Genomic DNA, 13,841 nt, shown 5'->3' on the forward strand with positions numbered 1-13,841 from the left:
TTGTGGTTTTAGCTTTCCAGCTCGCATACTCATACATTCAATGTACTGATGTCAGTTGGCCTGCATCTTATTATGATGCAGACACAAGTACCCAGGGCCAGCATCCGATTCGTCGTTGATCCATTTTAGTACTTCAGAGTCAGTGGTGAGCCTTTTTGCAATCCGGAGGACTCGGTTATTTTGTTCTCTTAAGTTTTGTTTTATTAGGATGTCGTGGGGTCTGTCCCAACATCCATCTCAGTATTTTAGAGGCTTCATAGTCAGTCAGTTAGTTAGTTGGAGTCTCTCATCTATGTATATATGTAAATATTCTATTTTGAGACTCGAGTTGCCTTTTTGGCCAGATTTTACCAGTTAGATTGTTTTATAACCTTGCATTGCATTGAGTTTTCCGCTGAGTTAAGAAAGTCAAGCCAAGGGTTCACTTGGGCCAGAAATGGTCTTCGAGTGCCGGCCACGTCCAGGGTGTAGGCTCGGGGCGTGACAAACTTGGTATCAGAGCACAAAGTTTAAGAGTCCTAGAGAGTCTATGAAGCTGTGTCTGTAGAGTCCTAGTTATCGGTGTGAAGCGCGCCATATCTATAATTGGGAGGCTACAACATTTAGGAAGAATTCTCATTTCTTTCACACTCATCTCGTGCGTTAGAGTTGATCTCTAAAAAGTTTCTGTCTAATCCGTGCTTGCGCGTGTTTTCAGATAGTCATGCCTCCACGAAGAGTTGGCAGAGGGCGTCTTCAGAGACGTTATGTTGATGAACAAGAGTTACCTTATGCCTCGAAAGTGCAACCATAAATGGGACGTTTCTAATGCCGAGTTCAGAGAGGCAATTAGAATTCTGAGTCAAGCTGTAACTAATCAGATTGGCCAGCAGAAGGGAGCTCGATAGGAAGGAGTTGACACTTCAATGATTCGTGAGTTCTTGGGGATGAATCCTTTAAATTTTATGGGTTCGAGCACTACTGAGGATCCAGAGAACTTCATTGAGGAGCTGAAGAAGATTTTTGATGTGATGAATGTGACAGATACTGAGTGTGTTGAACTAGTTGTGTATCAATTGAAAGATGTTGCTAGAACTTGGTTCGACCAGTGGAAATGGGGCAGTGTTGAGAATGCACCACTTGCGAGTTGGGCCTGTTTTGAGGAAGCTTTGTTGGGGCATTTCTTTCCCCGAGAATTGAAAGAGGCCAAGGTACGTGAGTTCCTCACACTTAAGCAGGAGTCCTTGAGTGTTTATGAGTACAGTTTGAAGTTCACACATTTATCCCGCTATGCTCCGGAGATGGTTGCGGACATGAGGAGTATAATGAGTTTGTTTGTAGTTGGATTGTCTCGGTTGTCGAGTAAGGAAGGTAGGGCTGCAATGCTTATCGGGGACATGGACATATCAAGGTTGATGGTCTATGTGTAGCAAGTTGAGGAAGAAAAGTTGAGGGACAAAGAAGAGTTCAGAAATAAAAGAGTTAAGACCGGTAATGAGTCTGGGCAACAGAAAGGTAATGCGAGTCGTCCGTCTTTTCAACAAAGGCAAAGGGGACCTACTCCATCATCTGCTAGTGCACTTGCACCCAGAAATAAAAGTGAGTACACTGGACAGAATTCACAGAACTTCAGAGCTGGACCTGCACAGTCTCAGAATAGTATGGTACAAGGAAGTAACCGGGTTCTTCCATGTGCTAGGTGTGGTAGAGTTCATCCAGGGAAGTGTCGTCAAGGCCAGACGGGTTGCTTTAAGTGTGGACAAGAGGGTCACTTCATGAAGGAGTGCCCAAAGAACAAACAAGGTAGTGGAAATCTGGGCAATAGGGCCCAATCTTCATTAGTTGCTCCCCCAGATAGGACGACACCTAGAGGAGCTACTTCTAGTACCGGTGGAGGAGCAAACCGTCTCTATGCAATCACTAGTCTCCATGAGCAAGAGAACTCTTCAAATATTGTCACTGGTATGATCAAAGTCTTTGCTTTTGATGTGTATGCTTTGCTAGACCCAGGAGCAAGTTTATCTTTTGTAACTCATTACGTTGCAAATATGTTTGATGTTCTTCCTGAAAGACTTTGTGAACCCTTTTGTGTTTCTACACCTGTTGGGGAGTCTATTATAGCAGAAAGAGTTTATCGTGATTGTCATGTTTCCATCAATCACAAGAGCACCATGGCTGATTTGGTTGAGTTAGACATGGTAGATTTCTATGTTATTGTAGGTATGGATTGGCTTCATGCTTGTTATGCATCGATAGATTGTAGAACTCGAGCAGTCAAGTTTCAGTTTTCTAGTGAGCCAGTCATAGAGTGGAGTAGCAGTTCAGCAGTGCCTAAGGGTCGTTTCATTTCGTACCTTAAGGCGTGAAAGTTAGTTTCAAAGGATTGTATCTATCACTTAGTCCGAGTTATTGACTTTAGTGTTGAGATACCTCATTTCCAGTCAGTTCCTATAGTGAGAGAGTTTCCAGAAGTTTTTCCTGATGATCTACCCGGAATTCCTCCTGAGAGACAAATAGATTTCGGTATAGATCTCATTCCAGATACTCGTCCTATCTCAATTCCGCCTTATAGAATGGCACCAGCAGAGTTGAAAGAGCAGTTGAAAGATCTCCTAGATAAGGGTTTCATTCGACCAAGTATCTCACCTTGGGGCGCTCCGGTCTTGTTTGTGAGAAAGAAAGATGGTTCCCTTAGGATGTGTATAGATTACCGTCAGTTTAATAAGGTTACCATCAAGAATAAGTACCCTCTTCCGAGGATTGATGATCTTTTCGATCAGCTTCAAGGTGTCACTTGTTTTTCGAAGATTGACCTCAGATCAGGATATCACCAGTTAAGAGTAAGGGAATGTGATATTCCAAAGACAGCATTTCAGGACTAGATATGGTCATTACGAGTTTTTGGTCATGTATTTTGGTTTGAGCAATGCACCGGCAACTTTCATGGACTTGATGAATAGAGTCTTCAAACCTTATTTAGATATGTTTGTTATCATCTTCATTGATGACATACTAATCTATTCAAGGAATGAAGAAGATCATGCTAGTCATCTCAAAATAGTTCTTTAGACTTTGAAAGATAAGGAGTTGTATGCCAAGTTCTCTAAGTGTGAGTTTTGGCTTGAGTCGGTGGCATTCCTAGGCCACATTGTATCTGGTGATGGAATTAAAGTAGATAATTGGAAAATTGAGGCAGTGCAGAATTGGCCTAGACCCACATCTCCAACTGAAATTAGGAGTTTCTTGGGTTTAGCTGGCTATTATAGAAGGTTTGTTGAGGGGTTCTCGTCTATTGCATCTCTTTTGACAAAGTTGACTCAGAAGACAGTGAAATTTCAATGGTCTGAAGTTTGTGAGAAAAGCTTTCAGGAATTGAAAAAGAGGTTGATTTCTGCTTCAGTTTTGACGTTACCAGAAGTACTCAAGGTTTTGTAGTGTATTGTGATGCATCTAGAGTTGGTTTGGGTTGTATCTTAATGCAGAATGACAAAGTTATAGCTTATGCCTCCAGGCAATTGAAAGTTCATGAGAAGAACTACCCAACCCATGACTTAGAGTTGGCTGATGTAGTGTTCGCTTTTAAGATATGGCGTCATTACTTGTATGGTGTGCATGTTGATATATTCACTTATCACAAGAGCCTTCAATATGTGCTTACTCAGAAAGAGCTTAATCTCAGATAGAGGAGGTGGTTAGAATTACTCAAGGATTATGATCTGAGTATTCTTTATCACCCAGGTAAGGCTAACATTGTTGCTGATTCTTTAAGAAGGTTGTTTATGGGTAGCACCGCCCATATTGAAGAAGAAAAGAGAGAGTTAGCAAAAGATGTGCACAGACTGGCATGCCTGGGAGTTAGATTTATAGATTCCGTAGAAGGAGGAATAACTGTGGCAAATGGGGCCGAGTCATCACTAGTGTCAGAAGTGAAAGAGAAACAAGATCAAGATCTCATTTTTCTTGAGTTAAAGGCAAATGTTCAAAAGCAAAGAGTATTAGCTTTTGAACAAGGGGGAGATGGTGTTTTGAGATTTCAAGGTAGATTGTGTGTACCTATGGTAGATGGACTCCAAGAGAGGATTATGGAGGAAGCTCATAGCTCCAGATATTCCATTCATCCGGGTTCCACAAAGATGTATCGTGACTTGAGAGAAGTTTATTGGTGGAATGGCATGAAGAAGGGCATTGCAGAGTTTGTTGCTAAGTGTCCAAATTGCCAACAAGTGAAAGTCGAACACCAAAGGCCCGGTGGTTTAGCTCAGAGGATAGAACTTCCGGAATAAAAGTGGGAGATGATCAATATGGATTTCATCACAGGGTTGCCAAGGTCTCGCAGACAACATGATTCTATTTGGGTGATTGTCGACAGAATGACAAAATCAGCCCATTTTCTACCGGTAAAGACTACCAATTCAGCAGAAGATTATGCCAAGCTGTATATTCAAGAGGTGGTGAGACTTCATGGAGTCCCAATCTCTATTATTTCAGATAGAGGTGCACAGTTCACTGCACAATTCTGGAAATCTTTTCAGAAAGGCTTGGGTTCAAATGTGAACTTAAGTACTGCCTTTCATCCTCAGACTGATGGGCAAGCAGAGCGCACTATTTAGACTTTAGAAGATATGTTAAGGGCTTGTGTGATCGATTTCAAAGGTAATTGGGATAATCACCTACCTCTCATTGAGTTTGCCAACAACAACAGTTATCACTCCAGCATCCAGATGGCTCCATACGAAGCTCTTTATGGGAGAAGATGTAGATCTCCTATTGGATGGTTTGAAGTTGGTGAGGCAGGGTTGATAGGACCAGATCTAGTTCACCAAGCTATGGAGAAAGTGAAAGTGATTCAAGAGAGGTTGAAAATGACACAGAGTCGTCAGAAATCCTACACTGATATTAGGAGAAGGGCGTTAGAGTTTGAAGTAGACGATTAGGTATATTTGAAAGTTTCACCCATGAAGGGGGTTATGAGGTTTGGTAAGAAGGGGAAACTTAGTTCCTGGTATATTGGACCTTACCACATAGCCAAGAGGATTGGCAATGTTGCTTATGAGTTGGAGTTACCACAGGAACTAGCAGCGGTCCATCTGGTATTTCACATCTCTATGTTGAAGAAGTGCAAAGGTGATCCTTCATTGATCCTACCAACTGAAAGTATTAGGATCAAGGATAACTTATCTTATGAGGAGATTCATGTTCAGATTTTAGATCGCCAAGTTCGTAGGCTGAGAACGAAAGATATAGCACCAGTCAAGATCCGTTCGAGGAACCAATTTGTTGAGGAAGCTACTTGGGAAGCCGAAGAGGACATGAAGAAGAGGTACCCGTACCTCTTTGAATCCGGAGGAAATGCAGACCAAGGTACTAATTTCCTTCTTAGTGCTCTTTATATTGTAGTGAGCATGTTGTTGTTTGCATGGTTGTTTGTTGGGTGTTGAGTTGATGTTACACCCTTAGTCTTGTAAGAGTAATCTCATTCGAGGACGAATGTTCCCAAGGGGGAGATATTGTAACATCCGACAATTTGAAATAACTATAGAGAAGTTGGAAATCGGAAATAGTCATTTTTGGAAGGAATTAAAAATCTGGAAATTTGGTTATGTATGGGAAAAAGTGAGTTTTTGGCCAACTTTGAACAGTTATAACTCCCAGCTCAGGATGAGACAATATTTACAATATAAATATAAACTTTAATTTACAGTTTAACGGAAAATACGCATAATTATTTTTAATTTGCAAGTAAACTAAAGTGCACATATTTGTTAGCGTGCTTTGCGCGATTATAAAAGACTATAAGATATTAATAATTATATGTACAATGCAATGTCATTTATACGATCTTAATCATTAATTGATAGCATAAAATATAACATCAATATACAATCTTTTGAGCTCTTATTGACATCCACTTCCACAAGTCATTCACTATTTAATAGCCTTAAATTTTTTTTCCGAGTCAAACTAAAGGATGTATATAATAAGCACCGGAAACACAATAATTTAAAAGGCTAATGTGATCATTTCAACAAAGTTTTACAATGTGTCTATTTATAGGATTACAATACGAAATACACAATAATGTCATGAATATGACCATTAATTATTTTAGAAGTTACGTTAATACTTGTTGGGGTAATGAAAATAAAGACCATTAAGTTTTACATTAAAGAAATAACCTTTGAGTTTCTTATCATTGTATATTTAATATAATTAATAGAGTTAAAAGAAGTGGGTGTTTTTAGTTTTTATAATATATTAACACATAAATGAGAAAATAAATAGAGAAAAATCAAATAAAAATGAAAGGAGAAAAAATAATTATATTTCTTGATGAAAGAGAAATGTCAAATCATTTTTTTACTCTTAATTTTATTATTATATATAGATTTAAATATTAAAATAGATTTTTGTTCTTCAAATGAATTATATTAAACTTGGTTGTGCTTTTCTTTAATTTTGATTCTTGCATTACACGTTGTCTCTTCCTTTTAGCAATTAAAAATGTGGAGAAAGTAATGACATCAAATATAATGGTTTGTATCCACAAGATTAATAAACATTACCGTTAAACACATCCTAAACCTTATGATAATCAACACTAAAAGTATATAAACCAATGATATATATATTTTTGACCGATATAAAGTAAAACGTCCTTATAATGTTTTGATAAGTTATACAAGAAGTTCACCTCTAATTTTTTTTTTCTTTTGTTCCTAATTAGAAGAAAATTTCAAAGGACCTTTCCAGGATATGATCTACTAAAAATAAGGAAAAAGAAAAAGAAAAACACACTATGCATAAGTAACCATGAAAAATCCTCTATACAACAATTATGATATTTATTCCTACAGCAATTAACACATTTACATTATAAGAACATGTCACACGACTTTTTTTTGGCGTAACTTTATATATATATATATATATATATATATATATATATATATATATATATATATATATATATATTAAAATTAAGATTATTATTATTATTATTATTATTATTAAACAAATTGAATAATAAAAAGAATGAAGAAAGAAAATAATTTCTCAACCATAAAGAGGTGCAACATCATATTTTATGTGTAACATTATATTACAACGAATAAGAGAAAAATTGTTTCCTGCTTTCGTTTCTATTTCTAAGACATGTTTGTAATAGTATGTTATGATTGACAATTTTTCTATACTCTAAAATAAAATTTAAGCGAAACTAAAAAGGCAAGTAAACAAATTATTATTAAACAAATTGAATAATAAAAAGAATGAAGAAAAGAAAATAATTTCTCAAGGTGCAACATCATATTTTATGCGTAACATTATATTACAACGAATAAGAGAAAATTTGTCGCCTGCTTTTGTTTCTATTTCTAAGGCATGTTTGTAATAGTATGTTATGATTGACAATTTTTCTATACTCTGAATTAAAATTTAAGCAAAACTAAAAAGACGAGTAAACAAAAGTAGGAAAAAAATCAGCTAAATGCATACATTGAACATATCATCATACACCTCTTCATCCTCTCTAAAACTTTAAAACATTGAGCTTCTATTTATTTCTCTAATTTTCTTCATCGTCACTTCAACTCGTATAGAGTTGAGCGCTGCGACCATCATCTGATACAAAATCAAATGCAAATTTTTTCGTAACATTAAAAGAAGAAAATCACAAAAAGCAAAAAATGAGGAGGAAAAATAAAATAAAATAAAATAAAAAGACCAAATAATAATTCCAACAGGTTGGGTGAGAGAAATAGAAATATTACCTTTTTGATCCACAAAGATTAATTGCTTGAATGCATTTGCCTCTCCTGTTTTTATAATATCCAATAATGCATACTAAATTACTACAATACAACATTAATTAATTTAATACCTATTAATAAAGGTTAATTATGGGAAATGAGAAGAGACGATTTTTCTACAACATTAGTACATATTTGAAAAGTTAATGGTGAATTGTTGTTTCAAATTCCGTAAGCAACGCCAATTTATTTTTATTATTATGCATTAATGAGGTTGTATTAACAAAAGTTAATGGCGAATTATTTTGTTTCAAATTCTGTAACCAACGGCAATTTTTATTATTATGTATTAATGAGGAGAGAATTAAATATTATACTTTAATATTTTGTAAAAGCTTTAATATTTTTTGTCTTTTAAAATGAGGAAAAATTCCAAAAAAAAATCATAAAAAAAGATAAATAGAAATCCAAGCTTTAGAGAGCGCCACCTCACTGCCTTCATGTTTCTGCAGAAAAAACTTCAAAATTATGAAAAAATAGAAAAATAGTAATACTGGCCAATGAGCTATGCCACATACTTATTATCCAGTTTTATATAGATATATAGATTTTTATTCTGTTGATTTAAATGCAATTGAGAATGCATTTATTCCACCCAATAATAAAAATAAAAAAGGCAAAACAAAGAGAAAGTACTCCCTCCGTCCACAATTATTTGGCAGGTATACTAAAAATAGATGTCCAAGATTAATTGTCAATTTAAACAATTAAGAAATAATTAGTCACTTTTTTCCAATTCTGCCCTTAATGATAGTGTAGTTCAATTGAAAAATTATGTGGACTTTTGGTATTCTTGATATAGTAGGGTTATATTAGTCAAATTACAATTTGTATTAAATTTTCCTTGAGGAATGTGCATGACCTTACCCTGACAAATAATTGTGGACGGAGGGAGTAGTACTAGTATTTAAATCGGGTCTGACTTAAATTGTCCTTTGATTCTCGTAGCAATAATTAGGGACCTACAACTTATAAGTTGCCAGCATTTACACCTTCACAGTCAGTCAACTCAACTGTCAACTTTAGCTTGCGTCTTTTGTTTATTCATGAATAGTCAATGGCTTTTGGATGCTTGTTTGGGATCCAAACTTCACCAGCACTAAACATCTTTTTTTCTTACAGCTTTGGACTATTCATAATAATAATAGATTCCCTCCACTTTTGGCCCAAAAAACACATTAAAGGGCGGCAAAATGTTGGATTTTCAACCTATTGAACAAGTACTTGTATGCAAAAAGGAATTACAATCACATGCATAATTAAATACTTCTTTCTTGTCCCATTTTATGTGATACCCAAAAAAAGATGTCAAGTCAAACAGTGCAACATAAATTGGAACAGAGAGAGTAACAAGTTAATCAAGTGAGAGTTTTCTCACAGCGGCGATCCAATGTGTGTTCGGTAGATACCAACAGTTTTCAGTTTGAACTCTATATATGTATGTAAATAATAACAAGACACCCTCTTTCAACTCAAAATCATGAGTGTCTAAACCCTGAATCTGACAAGGTTGATTGGTTTTATGAAATCAGTAGTAAATGAAAGAAACAAGTAAAAAAGATTGCATTTTTAACTCAAAATGTACCAACTGGCCCCTAAGTAATTCAAAAAGGAAATAGTAGCAAAGCAAAATGCCACTGAATAAAGCATCCATGTTACAGAACAACTGAAAGTGACATGAGCATTAGTACTCTAAAGAAAATGGGGCCCTCAAGTACTTCATATGTTGGAAAATTGCATGTGAGCTGCAGTTGGCAAAACCAGTAAGGAGAAGTTCCCCACCCCAAAAGGGTATGGCCTAGTGGAAGTGGTTGAGAATTCTGAGGTCTCGGGTTCAAAACTCAACGGAGATCAAAAACACTAAGTGATTCTTCTCATTTGTCCTAGCCTTGGTCGACAGAGTTATCTGGTACCTATTGCTGGCAGGAGGTGGCAGATATCCCATGGAATTAGTCGAGATGCGTGAAAGCTAGCCCGGACACCGTCATCCAAAGAGAAAAAATATCCCCACACTTCCTTCATAACAAGGCTGCAAGCATGAACCTTTTTCTAAAAATGTGACAGCTGAGTTGGGCTTTCTTAAGACATGGGACATAGGTGTTTCCACTTGTTCTACACTCATTAACCACCCCCTATCCCCCCCTGTAGTACTAAAAGAGGTTACTGAATTATACATGTACCTTTCCTTCTAGCAATGTCCCAAGCAATTTTGCCCCTAACTTTAAGTCACTTTTCTAGGAGAATGTAAAAGTAATTATACTAGACATCCTTCAAGGCAACAAAAGCCAACTATGATGAGCTCTTTGCTTTCCAACACCTCAAGAACTAAACTAGTCACTCGTCTCTAAGGCATGTCATAAATGTACTGACATTAAGCTTATTTCGTTATACAAGAATGGAAACCTAATCAAGCGGATGAACGACCTAAGAGTAGGTTCTTGATACAGTTTTAAGTTTCTCTGAGGGTAATTTGAGTACAAACACAGCAACAAACAGAGAGCCACAGTAACAAGCATAGAGCTTTTAGGAAACAAGCACCGCTCAGCCAATTCAGAGGCTTTTACAATCCCGTGATAAAATTTCATCATTCTTCAAGGATTTAAGTACACAAGGGTAACTCTAGCTAGGTAAGGCAGCTGCAACTTTATAGGAAGGCAACCTCTGACTAGGAGAAGAAAGGTTCACACTGAAAGTACAAGAGCTATGACAGAGTTCCATTAGTTCAGCTTCACTAACAGGCTTCCCCTCACATAGTTGAGAGCATAAAATTTGAAGACGAAGGCTGTTACCTTTTGACCATAAACTTTTATGTAAATGGAGTTTCTTTTTAAGGAAATACAAATTATTTATCAGTGATACAGATTACTATTGAACTAAATTAAATATATAGAAACAGAAGGTTCCTTGTAAACCTTCCGTCATTGGTGAGAATCAAGTATTGAACCTTATTAACTGTCACCAAGTTATGCAGTGCTGAGTGCTTCTTTGAAAAGAATGGTGTTAAAGGTGGTAACAACCTAAATAATCACAAAACAGTGCATCCATTGACCAATTTATAAATCAATGTTAGCTTATGCAAAACACCAACAATGATTGTACTAAATGTAACCGCAAGAATGACAAGAGGACACAATGATGCAATTATATGTGGCTCCACCTGAATAATTCTCATCCAAGAGATAATGATGATGAATCATATCAGACTTCTATTGTGGAAATTGGCCTAATTAGAGAATGTGTTTTGTCATGGAGACTCTTCCTTTGGATAAGCCAACTCCTCCATGTGCCAGCTTTCATGGGGAGCAACATGGTCATGTGAAGGAGTATATTGCTGCAAATTGACGAACAAGATAAGACTCATCAGCAAAATGCGTAAATAACAATAACAGAACTCATATCAATGGAAGGGGGACAATTAGTAATGAATTCCTGCCATAAGGATCTACATTTCACATGTTAACATTATAAACCAACTGACTCCAAGAGAAATCTACAGAAACCAACAGTAAGAATATTTTCGATCTTCCATTAAACAGGTGAACCAAAAGTACAGTCCTAGCTACAAAAGTTATCATTCCCATAGCACATAGCTGAGCATTCCTTTATTTTCACCTATAACTGGTGAATTCACAAGAAGAGATTACTTTGCAGATAAAATCTCAGTAGCAGAAACATTTAAAGACTACTTCCAGAAAATGATAATAGTAGTATATTAGTATGAATTCCTTATGTCAGACAAAGCTTTTTGTGTAGGATAGATTTTCTTTGGAGTAAAGATGGTAATCATACTGGTGAAAGAAAAGTACCGACCTCAAAGACTGATTTAATCCAGGTGTAGTTTTAAACATAACAAAGAAATACATGCACTTAGGTAAAGTCATTACCTCCATCTTGCTTAAAAGCTCTCTGGCTGAAGGATCAGCAAGAACAATGTCACGAGCCCCTGGCTTAATGAAACCTTCTTCAACACCATTGTCAAATAGTGCAAGCAAAGAATTATAATAACCCTCAACATTTAGCAAACCAACCTGAAGAAGAGGTTAAGATGGTGAAGATCTTGCAGATAACAATCAAACTATATGAATGTAATGCTACAGATACCGGTTTTTTGTGAATTCCAAGTTGTGCCCATGTTATCATTTCCAGAGTTTCCTCCATGGTTCCATATCCGCCTAAACATAATAAAAGCAATTTAACAAGTGTCTGGGAGCATATGTATCTCAAATGTATATTTACCTGGAAGTGCAATAAAGGCATCAGCCTGACTAGCCATTTCAGCTTTCCGCTCATGCATGTCCGAAACAATCTTTACATCACCAACACTTTCACCTGATATCTGTCAGTGCCACTCAGGTTGAAAGTGTAACTATTACAATCGAAACAACATCACAGAATGCAAAATCAAAGTTATACTAGTAAAGTAAACTATTTCTTACTATCAGATGCTGCACCACTCAATCATTTCCAATCAACTATAAGTATAAGTGCATTCTATGAAAGAACAGCTTTTTTTTTATAAAGGTAGGAAGGAATCATAATCTGCAGTTATTTGGGACAATGTATCAAATTTCCATGCTTTTACCAATTTCAATGTGAGATGAAACTTAGATTAACTTTTGCATCACTTTGCACTTCAAAGATATCGTACAAAACCATTTCATATCAGTGACAACATTTCAGCAACAGAAAAACTCGAACCAAACAAAATATAAGATAGTAGCACTAAGTTTGGGGAAAAAAGAGAGATTGTAGCTCAGATAAAACTTCAAGCGGAAGAAATATAAAAAACAGTTCAAACAAGAGAATACAAAAAGACAAAAAGAGAACAAGTAGATGGCAGCTCAAACAAATTGCAAAATTTGAGTTACAAGTTAATCTCCATTTACCTCAATAGGCACAAGAGCTTTCGGGATGACCCTGCATATTCAAAGCAATCAAGAATAAGTCGAAATCCTACCGCAGAAATAGAAAGTAGACCTTACATACAATTTGCCATAGTAAACTTGAAATAATAGTAATATTTTACTTACCCAAGGACATGGCAACCTCCCTCCTGGACTCTCTGGGAAATCAATCCCATCAATCCAACACTTCCACCACCATAGACCAAGTCAATTTTCCTACTTACCTGCAAACAGCATTATCTCAAAGTAAAAAAAAGACTTAAATCTGAAACATTCAAACCCAAGTCACTTCCATTGATGGTGATATTAAGAAAGTCAATGCCTGCTATTCACAGTACCATAAACCAATATTAAAATGATCAATAGAAGAAACACCTACAGTACCAAATCAACATATTTTGCAAGAAAGTTAGGAACTTTTATGGCAACACAACTGTAGATTACTAGATATACACAAATCCCAAATTGACCCAAACCTGAAGAAGAAGAACTAGGAAAGTAAACATAAGAAATTAGAGAGGATTCAAGAATCAAGACTAACCAATTCATTCCCCAAATCAATAGCAGCATCACTGAAGACTTTCCTGTGGCCAGGGTTGCTTCCACAGAAAACACAAATTTTCTTGAACTTGCTTCTACTATTGTTTTCCATTGAACCCCTTTTGATTAAATCTCCAAAAGAACTCACCTTTATCTTCTTCTTCTTGCCCCCACACTCAACTTTTACAGAATCTTTCTGTACGGATTCAAGAATATGGTTTTTTTTTTTTAAAAAAGAAAGGAAAAGAGTGAGATACAGGAAGATAAAAGACAATCAAGATATTTGCTTAGATTGAGTAATTAAGAATTATTAATACTCCTAAATAACAAAAATTAAGGGTGAAAGAAGTAGTACGTATCATGGAGAGGAGGAGAGGTCCTGTTTTCGTGATGATTATTATAAGGGGAAAAAAAAGAAAAAGGTGGTATTTTAAATGAAAAAACTTTGAAAAGGACAAAAGTTGTCTTTTACTAATACTATATGATATGATGATTTTTGCCCCTGTATTTTTAATCCCTGCAAAATAGTTTCAACAATTTTAGACCACCACTACAAGTGGATAACCTAGGCTATAATTGGAAATGTTATATTTATTTATTTACATTCAAA

The 13,841-nt window shown here is 35.9% G+C and overlaps 1 protein-coding gene across 1 annotated transcript; it reads right to left on the minus strand.

The window, feature by feature from the left end:
• Positions 1 to 10,809: 10,809 nt before the first annotated feature.
• On the minus strand, positions 10,810 to 13,427 carry LOC125825819 (cytokinin riboside 5'-monophosphate phosphoribohydrolase LOG8). The gene is made up of 7 exons (XM_049505113.1): positions 13,233 to 13,427; positions 12,818 to 12,915; positions 12,674 to 12,704; positions 12,024 to 12,123; positions 11,889 to 11,959; positions 11,672 to 11,815; positions 10,810 to 11,118 (listed from the first exon to the last, which is right to left on the minus strand). The coding sequence occupies exons 1-7, from the start codon at positions 13,341 to 13,343 to the stop codon at positions 11,032 to 11,034; spliced, it is 642 nt and encodes a 213-aa protein (XP_049361070.1). The 5' UTR covers positions 13,344 to 13,427; the 3' UTR covers positions 10,810 to 11,031.
• Positions 13,428 to 13,841: the final 414 nt, after the last annotated feature.

Source organism: Solanum verrucosum, unplaced genomic scaffold, assembly GCF_900185275.1.
Source record: "Solanum verrucosum unplaced genomic scaffold, falcon-dt-bn FXZP01000247.1, whole genome shotgun sequence".
NCBI lineage: Eukaryota > Viridiplantae > Streptophyta > Magnoliopsida > Solanales > Solanaceae > Solanum > Solanum verrucosum.